We start from the raw sequence: 10,000 nt of genomic DNA, 5'->3' as shown, positions 1-10,000 counted from the left end.
AGAAATGCTAGGTCAGGCCAAGACGAAGGCTCGGTTCCACAGAGAGCCTTGTTCAAATATAATTGGCGACATCCCCGGGTAGGGCCGGTGCTACCAGCCAATACTGAAGAAACCCCTGTCTCAGTACAGGTGGGGGTGGAGGTTGCAATATACAAACATGGCGCAGTAAGATATTGCAACAGTGATACAAAAGCAACAATACGTTAATCGGTGGCGCGCATGTGAACGAGGAATGACAGAAATGTGACAATACACGATTCAGTGGCGCGTACGTGAATGAAATGTTGACTGAAGTATCAACGGGACCAAGCGTGAGTTCAGAGTTGTGTAACAGTATGACGCTAGGCAGTGAACACCACTCTACGTGGAGTTAGTGATGCGCTTTTGTAGGCACGGTAATGATTAGTAGTGTTGACAAAGAGGCCTTTCATTCCACTAACCAGAATATCAACCCTATCGGCAGAACACTATCCGCCACGACCGTGATCTGTATGCAAAGCAAAGCTGACATTACGTGACCCACCAGCTGACCAATGCAGGCCACTCCCACCAAGCCAGGGGAACGTGGAACAAAGACGCGATACACCGGCTTCAGAGGCGAGCAACGTTGACTTACCTGCCCCGCCTACGTTCACACTAAATGTGGTGTCTTCGTGGGATGGTGGCAGTGATGCAAGAGAAACGGAGAGAGGACCACGAGAAAATTTATAAAATAGTGGAGACCCTGCAATCTCTCAGTCTTTGCCATCCGCACAATGTCCCCTCCACCGAGCCTCTCATCGACCTCCCCGTCCCCTCCGCCTTCCGTCTCGGTCTCGTATGTCACCCGCTCCTCCGCAGATGGGCAACCTCTGCTCGTGCGAGAAATACCCCTCTAAATTTTGGAGGGATATCAAATATGCACTGGAAGAGAACTCTCAGCCTCCACCACAAGTCATAAACCAAACACTCCCCAACATCAAGCTGATCTTCTGGCATCAGCATGAAGTGAGGCCCTCAAGGCCCCATGCAGGGACCAAACTTTTTTGATATCTTGAACAGGGTAAATACATTTGTTTCTAGTAGTAGTGAAGAGACTGTAGATATCTCTAAGTTAGATGGAGGCGACCCCTTGATAGTTTCCACCAACCAGGGAGAAGTAAGGGTGGTGGTCTCTAAGCTCAAAGTCAAATCCCCTGGCCCTTCAGGCATTGCAGCACATATACTAAAAAAATGCCAGACAATACAATTACACATATAACATTATACAACTGTTCTCTTGCCCTACCCTCTTCAAAACATCACACATGGTCCTAGTCCTAAAACCCAACAAACCCATCTCCTCCCCATTCTCTTACAGGCCAACTTCCCTTTCTGATCAATAACCTATAGGGGGAGTCTCTTTTGTGAGATTGCCAGTTCAGCTTCATGCCAGAGCAGAGCACAGAGGATGCTATTTCCTTGATTGCCTAGTTGCCCCAGTAGTCACTGGACAATCATTCTGGAAATGCAATCATGGTGTGAAAGGATGTAGAGAAGGCATTCATCACTATCTGGCATGAAGGACTTAAACACAAACTGTGCCACTTCTTTGACTTTGCCCTGCCATTCGTGTCATTACTCCACAACTACCTGGATGACAGGTCAACTAGAATAAAATAGTGGGGCTGTCTCTCACAATCCTTTCTACCTGATGTGGGAGTGCTGCAGGGTTTGGTTCTCCACCTATTTTCTATAACCTGTACACCAATAACATTCTAGAGCCACCCTGCCTTTGTAACTCTCATGTGCAGACAACCCCAACCATCTCAGCAGACTCAAAACACTACAGGGAGCAATACACATCATGCAAGACACACTAGACAGGGCACACGTACGGGAATAACAATGGCACATTAAGACGAATGTTTCAAAGTGTAAAGCTGTATACTTACACTGCAACACAAACAACAAAACAATTGCTTAAACACCTCTCACAATAAGCAACCTACACATTCCACCCATAGTCCAGGCCTCCATGTTGGGAAGCACACTGAACCATGGTCTGACCAGAGGACCACACTTTTGCATTCAGAGAGCAAAAGCTAAAGCTACGCTGGGAAAGCTCAGGTGTTTCTCAACTGCATCCATGGTCATCAAACACCATTTGTACTCAGCAATGGTCAGACTGATACTGTGCCAGTCTACTGGGTCAAGCCAGATGGGCCCAAAACAGTCCCTAAAAGATTGACTGCATGTTTCATACTGTTTATATTCCATGTCACCATTTGATTTCTTAAAGGATTAGGTTAATTCATAAAAAAAATCTTAAAATGCTTTATTGATAATATTCTAACAAAAAAGACAATGTTAACATACTAGATTTATGTAAATTGTTTAAATCTTCCTTGGCAAGGAAAATAAAATAAGGAAAAAAATCATACTCTTAAACCTTTGAAGTACATTATGGGGGATTTGCAAGACAAAAATATTTCTGTATAGTTTATACATTTGTTTCAACTCTTCTTCATATGCTCACCAGGCTTAAAATGATTGATAACATTGATTGTCCACTGATCCTCAACTCCAGAAGTAAATTCTCGAATAAATCTGCAAGGAGATAAATATTATGATCAAATAAATCTGAAAGCTTAAAATATACAGCTAAAAGGCATTGTTTGTCACTGAAGAAATAATAAGTAATTTACTACTCAAGTGTTACTATCTAAGTAATACTTTTAATGGGAAAAAGTAATAAGTGACTCTCTAGCCCAGTCCATAGACCAGGTGCCATTGGGGCTTCACCCCTCAGGAGGGGTGGGGAAGGTGTCTCCACTTGTGGGGCAGATCAGATAATTTCTTTGTTGTTGACATCTGATAATGTCTTCTGCATTTTGTTTGCTGGACATGACAGCAACAAAAAACTACACCAGTAGCACACTACTCAAAATCTACCACAACCCAATCCACAATAAACATCCATAAAGACATACTCACAACCAGATAACTAATCAAGCCCTTCAAAAAAGGCCATCAAACTCAATACTACAAAAATCCCCACAAAGGCCTTCCCACACCAGACAAGAATCATTCTGGCATAAGTGCACTTAGGACATCATTCATTATTAAGACAATACCAACAACAAATAGGCCTGGCCAGATTCAAACTGCCTCAGATGCAACCACCAGACTGAACACCTCATACCACATTAATAATACCCAACATTAACAAAATCCAGACAACACAATATCTCTTCACTAAGTGATTTGTGGTCCCAACAAACAGGAGGCTGTTACCAGTTTCCTGGAGGCCACGAGTCTCAACAATTACATTAAAAATGAATATCAACTACATTGGCTGTCATGGAATATGGTTTACTGACAATTCTATGGAGGGGTGTGGAGTGTATTCAGGGATGGAATGGGTGGGAATGATTTTATGCCTTTTCTTTTTTGGCTACCTCCCTTGTAAGGGGGAAAAAGTCTTGGAATATGTATGTATGTGTACTTTATTGGGTAGCCTTTCCTATTCAGCCAGCTCTGGAGATGTTTGGGTAACAGATAAAGCTAGGTTTTGGAGGGATGGTTCCAGCTTGCTCCAGATCTTATGAAAGAGGGCAATAAGTTTGGGCACTATGAATCTGTCATGGCCCCATACTTATTGCTTCATCAGGCTCCAGAGGCTTTCTATAGGGCTTAGATTAGGACTATTACCTGGCCAGTCCTTGATGTAGTTCATATCCACCCACTCAAACCATTCAAGTACCATGACACTGGTGATTTAGTGGTGTTGCCAAAGACCCTCACAGTGAATAAAAAACATAATATTGAGTTTCTTGCTGACCACTTACAGGACTGTTTCACATCCTGAAAAAATGAAATACGTATGTAGCTTGGTACACCATCTTGTACTTCCAAAGTGATCCATCATTGGTTTGAGTGGGTTGACATTGACTACATCAAGGATTGGCCAGGTAATAATTCCAATATAAACTCCATAGAAAATCTATGGAGCATGATAAAGTGCCAATTATGAGGCTACAATATATCCACCTCAAGAAGATCTGGAGCAATCTGGAACCATCCTTCTTCCAATACCCAGATTTATCTGTACCCAAATATCTCTAGAGCTGCCTGATGATGAAGGGTCACCCAAGTTCAAGTTTTCGGAGTCCTACTTTGCAACTAAATGAGGAGTACAAAGAAAAAAGAAGAGAAGCAAAACAAAATAAAGGAGGCAAAGAGGAGAGCAGATGTAAAATAGGGTAGGAAAAAAAAAATAAGTTAAACCTCTTTTTAATGTGATAACAGCCTAGAGTCCACAACATTTGGCTGTGGAGGCAAGTGGCTTCATTACCTCTCCCAAGTGAATGGAGGACCCCAGACTCCCTAGTTCTGAACAGAGTTGATGTGGCTACTCTGATTAGTGATTCCATGGCAGGAGCTCCAAGTAGACCCCATCCCATGAATTTCCAATTCTAATGGGTATGGGGACAAGGGTTGAAACCTGCAAGTCTGACCAGGGGATCAGTGGGGGCAAGGTTCATTAACACCCCTGGGAGCTCTTCAACATCTTTTCTTCATGAGATCTAGGGGAGAACTTATGATCACTGCTAACTATTCTAGGGCTGTAGTTTTTCAGTAAGCAGAACCTTCAGTTACAATAAGAAAAACTGAAGGAACAGAAAAAACTAGTAATCTCACCTGTAGTTAGCAACTGATATACGATCTTGGCTATTATAGGCTTGTTGGATACCTATAGATCCTTCATGTCTGGACAAGTAATCTTCAAATCCTCGGAAGATGTGGAAACACATAGTTATCTCAACAAAAATCCTCTGTGGTAAATCATCTGAAATGAAATTTTATACATATTACTACCAACAATGTATAAAGACTTCCTCAATTCACTCCTTCAGTATGAAGCCCTAAACTAAATAAAATCATCTGGCAATGGCCAGAACAAAAGCTGAAATGCATCACTGTTGTAAAAGGGTTAACTGAAATAACCTTAATACTTTCATTATAATTCTAGAACAAAATCTGTACTGTGTACCATCCTTGTGAAGAGGTTACATATCAAATAAGGTGAGGAGTCTATGACAGGAAGCACAGAGCTGTGGCCAAAGCAGTCACCTTTGCTCTATGCACTTGGACTGGTAGGAGTCTGAGAGGCGTGCAGGATTTGAATTCACAACTATGCAAATGTGAGGCCAGCATGCTTACAATTATGCAATCAGTGCCCTACCATGTAATACACTCATAATAATTGCTGTGGTTGACAATGACCCTCAGGCCCTCCCACAAATCTCTCTAGGAAGAAACAGTGGATTGTCTGAGTGGTATTTGTGTGAGATTATTCTATTTCATCTTATAGCACTAAGAGAGCAGCTGTTGGTTGTCACTTCTCCTTATGTGAAAAGATGAAGGAAATACATTAGAAGTTCATAAAAAGATATCCTGGGTCTGGTCCAAAAACAGAGTATAAGCCCTTCAAGTCTGTACCTCAAAATGGACCTCTGACTTCCATCTCGCAGGACCACCACTTCTAGGTACTTGTTGTTTGTCACTACATTCATAGACAAGTCTCATAACAAATGGGAAAATAATCCTATTGATTGTATTGCCTGTAATAGAGTTCAAAGCTTTTAAAGTGCAGCTTAACTAACATCTGGGTAGCAATATATATTCTTTTCTACAGCTAAGTTACCCATACACAAATTGATCAATTGTTGGATTGATCTACTATTCCATGGACCAGCAATGGGTCCATGTGGTAGTCCTGTGGGATAAACAAAAGAGAAATTCATTTCCTTACTGCCTGTCTTAACCCATTGAGGGACCAATGACAGGTACCTGCTTGTGTTGATCCTGCAAGATGGATAGCTCAGCTGCCTATCTTCAAAACCCATCAATACCCTCATCTCCATCACAAGAGGCAGCCCTACCTGAGGGGCTCACATTTGGTCTCCCAACTGGGCCCAACACATGGAAAGCTGACATCTGGCAACTACTCCCTCCCCTCTATTACTTTCAGCTGGCAACATAGAAAGTCTTACTGGAGTGGTTTTGGGGCATCCTATTATTATTCTCAGTGCTCCATTCTGTAAAGTTTGTAAATCATTTGTGTTCATCTTGCTGATTGTTAAGGGACCATGCTGTGGAGACATGTCAAGAGTGGTTCTAATAAATTGTCTGAAAATGGTTATTAGGGCTTCTTTCTGTTGTTCAAAATCAGTGCTTGCAATGGATTTTAGGAGTTTTTTTTTTTTAATGATATTTGTTGACATGTCCTGGACATGTGGGCCAAAAAATCATACAAGTATCAAATATGTGGCCTACGATTTTAAGGCTCTTTTTCTGAGGGAAGAATTTGGTCACTGTCATGTCCTTAACGTCAACAGAATCCTGTTTATATTTTTAAGGCATGTCTTGTGTGAATATAATGTGTTGTGTATTATCACTGATGGTGTTATTGTCACTTGTGGAAAGAAATTTTGTATATATTTCATAATATGTATGTTATAAAGTAAACCATTGTGCATGGACGAGACATCTCATGTGGCATCTATTTCTATGTCTTGTCCATGTTCCCTAACTTTAGCTCTCTCATCTGTATATAAGATATGTATGTTCTCTTGTCTATGTATTCCGCTTGAAGAGGATCACAGCAAGTGATCGAAATATACGGAAATTCGTTATTTCCTTCTTTTCTTAAATCCAAATAATAGTGGGTTTTTAGTGCAATTACTAATGTGTAACAACATTACCGGACAGTGATATATGGGAACATTAAGAGAGGAAGAGAGAAGTTTGAATGTGTTTGAGATGAGGTGTCTGAGAAGTATGATAGGGGTTACTAGGCTGGATATATTGAGAAATGAGGAGGTGAAGAGAACAGGGGTGGAAAGGGGAGCTGGGAGATAGGGTGGATGAAAGAGTATTGGGATGGTTTGGACACATGGAGAGAATGAATGAAAAAAGACAAGTAAAAGAGGTGTGGAAGGAGTGAACATGAGGGGGCAACCTAGGATGAGATGGATGGATGGGGTGAAGGGGGCTTTGGGGAAGAGGGGAATGTCTGTTGAGGAAGGATAGGAGAGGACAGAAGACAGGAGTGAATGGAGAATGGTTGTATATGGATGATGTTGTGATCCATGAGGTGGAATGGATTGGGGGGTGGGGGGTGGGGGGAGAGGAAGTATGTGTTAGGAAAATTTGACGCAGCCCAAAGGGATTTCTCCGTCTTCTTTTCTGCATGAAGGGATGGAGAGGGGGGTTGCTGATTTGATGAAGTGGCCTTGCTGTGGATGTGCTGTGTCTTGCGACACTGCCTCTGACCCAGGGCAATGAACAAGATGCAGGGATGACCTGTCATCCAGGAGGTGCCAGGATAAGAGGAAGGAAAGACAGTGGAGGGGAGTGGAGTGTGATAGGAATGGAATGGGGAATGGGTGGGAGTGGTTTTTATGCCTTTGTTTTTTTTTGGTTACCTCCCTTGTAAGGGGGAAAAGAGCCTTTGGTATATGTATGTATATACGGGCAGATTTTCTCTTATGCGTACTTCATTAAAAGTGATAGTTATTTGTGCATAAATTTTCTAATACATATAATATAATATATATATATATATATATATATTATATATATATATATATATATATATATATATATATATATATATGTACATACACATATACAATAATGAATTATAAACAAACATTTTACCTCCTTCTTCAAATATGATTCCAATTTGATAAGGAAAGCTGAAAAACACGTCTTCAGGAGCAGATGAAAGTTCAAGACGTTGTTTTAGGGTCATTAGAGAGTAGTTTCTTTTGATTTCTTTTAGGCTGTCATCTGTCACTAATCCATTCAAGTCTTCAAAATTTCCAGCTGACAGCAGCTGTGAAACACGTACAAAAGCCTGGTGGAAAAAGATTACAAATTACATAAGGATAAAGCAGCAGCAGCATCTTGAAGTAATAATAATTGTCACCTCAAGTTTCACTGACTGGAATCCTGCAACCTCAAAGTGGCCACTAGTAACAGGTTGTCCTCATGGCCTCCTACAATTGATATTTTGAGGAAAAAAATGTTGGACTGCTGTACACCTAGGATTTTCTTTTAATCCAACACTCACTAACTGACACTTGTGCAATGTTTGGGCCCAGGAGGACATAAACCATTTCGGGCATTGCCCTGTTGTTTTAATATGATGACCTTGTTTGCATCACCCTTGTTAAAGCCTTATCTGCAGCATTTCTCTACCTTCCATATTCTTCCACTCTCAATTTTCCTCCTACCAGATAATGCTCTCACAATTCCCTAATCCCTCCTATAAAAACATTAACATCCAGAACCCATCCTTCCCTCCTTTTGGGTATCACTTCAGTCCATTAATGCCCTTTCAACTATCATCCCCTCCACTATATTGTTCCACATACATTTATGCATGTTTCTCTTCTTCGGGCTGCGTCAAATTATGTGTAAGCAAAATTTGATGCAGCCCGAAGGGGACGGAGAGGGGGGGGTCGCCAATTTAATGAAGCGGCCTTCCTGTGGATGTGCTGTGTCTTGCGACACTGCTTCTGACCCAGGGCAGTGGACAAGGTGCAGGGATGACCCGTCATTCAGGAGGTGCTAAGATAAGAGGGAGGGTGGAGGGGTGTGGAGTGTATTCAGGGATGGAATGGGTGGGAATGATTTTATGCCTTTTCCTTTTTGGCTACCTCCCTTGTAAGGGGGAAAAAGCCTTGGTATATGTATGTATTATCAACTCCCTTTCTAAATACATTTCTAACATTTCTGTAATATTGTTCTTACCTGGCACCCCAAACCTTCCAACTATACCATCTGTTGGCTTATTCATTCATCTTGGATTGAGATCCTGCAACAACACCACATTCACATTCCTCCCAAAACTCTTCATACCATTTAGTTCAATCCAATCCAATGCCCTTGACTCTTATAGAAGACCCACAGCAACCAGAAAACCAACAACAGCTTCTGGATGGGACCATAAGTCACCTGGAGGAGAGATAACGTATTGTTGTCTGGGGATAGTCAGTGTGGGGCACTTAGTATAAGGTGTTCTATGTCTTCTGTGGGGAGTTTGAATCTATGGCCAGGCCTATTCTGTGTTGGTACTGTCTTAATGACAGATGGTGACCTAGGCATAGGTGTGCTATGGTCTACATGACCTAACTTCAGCCCTTTGGCATGGCTCAGGTAAGCCCCCAATGTTTATACATCTAGCAATGATCTGCACATGGCAATCTGTCTCACTGTTAATTTGTATGTCATCTATATAGTCTTGACAAAAGTACTGACTTACAAAAATCCATATCTCCCATCCCAATTTCACCTTGGCTGACATTATCCTTGAAGACACTTCCTTCCACTGCACAATGTACTTTCCTACCTCATCACTTACTAACATCTGCAATCTCCAAATCACCCTTTTCAACTTAGTTTCACTCAACACTAACACATCCCTTTTTTTCTTCTTCTTTTTCCAAATGAGCCATCAATCTCTTCCCTTTTATATTCATCTGTACCACAGCCACACACATTTAGTAATACAATTACTAGGACTCTGGTTGGAGTCCTCCCACACCCTTTTATGCCTTGACATTTCACAAGAGGAGAATCCCTAGTCACCGCATTCTGTCCCATTTAGCTGCCTTTTACAACACATGGGAATAGTGGCAGTATTAATTTTCTCCCACCATAGGAGCAGGAAGAGGTGGTAAAGGATAGTCTCAAGGGAACAGCATGAGGGTCAGCAGTACAATAGTATCATCATTCCTTTAGGAGTAGAGATTTTAAACTCTAGCACAGATGACTGATGTGTGCCTCTGGTCCATAGAGGCACCCCAAAAAAGTATTTGCTACTGGTACCACACTGGTAGTCAATATTCATATTCCATTACTTATGATGTGACATGCATGATGGACCAATGGCAGGTACCTGCATGTGGTGGTCCTCCAAGATGGACAGCAAAACTGGTGCCCACTTTCTAACCCTGTCAACCCCATC

General features: G+C 41.7%; 1 protein-coding gene across 1 annotated transcript in view; it reads right to left on the bottom strand.

The window, feature by feature from the left end:
* Positions 1–2,280: 2,280 nt before the first annotated feature.
* The window catches only part of LOC143024021 (m-AAA protease-interacting protein 1, mitochondrial), a 14,436-nt gene continuing 6,716 nt past the window's right edge, over positions 2,281–10,000 (bottom strand). Inside the window, exons 3-5 of the mRNA XM_076182715.1 lie at positions 7,687–7,885; positions 4,663–4,810; positions 2,281–2,568 (exon numbers count right to left, since the gene is read on the bottom strand). Coding sequence (XP_076038830.1) covers positions 2,475–2,568; positions 4,663–4,810; positions 7,687–7,885 — 441 coding nt within the window. The 3' untranslated portion in view covers positions 2,281–2,474. The remainder of the gene's footprint in view (positions 2,569–4,662; positions 4,811–7,686; positions 7,886–10,000) is intronic.

This window comes from Oratosquilla oratoria, unplaced genomic scaffold (assembly GCF_046742065.1).
Source record: "Oratosquilla oratoria isolate Oo_2021 unplaced genomic scaffold, ASM4674206v1 SCAFFOLD81, whole genome shotgun sequence".
Taxonomy (NCBI): Eukaryota; Metazoa; Arthropoda; class Malacostraca; order Stomatopoda; family Squillidae; genus Oratosquilla; species Oratosquilla oratoria.
Note: the sequence above shows the minus strand (reverse complement) of the source record. Positions and strands in the feature narration are given on the sequence as shown.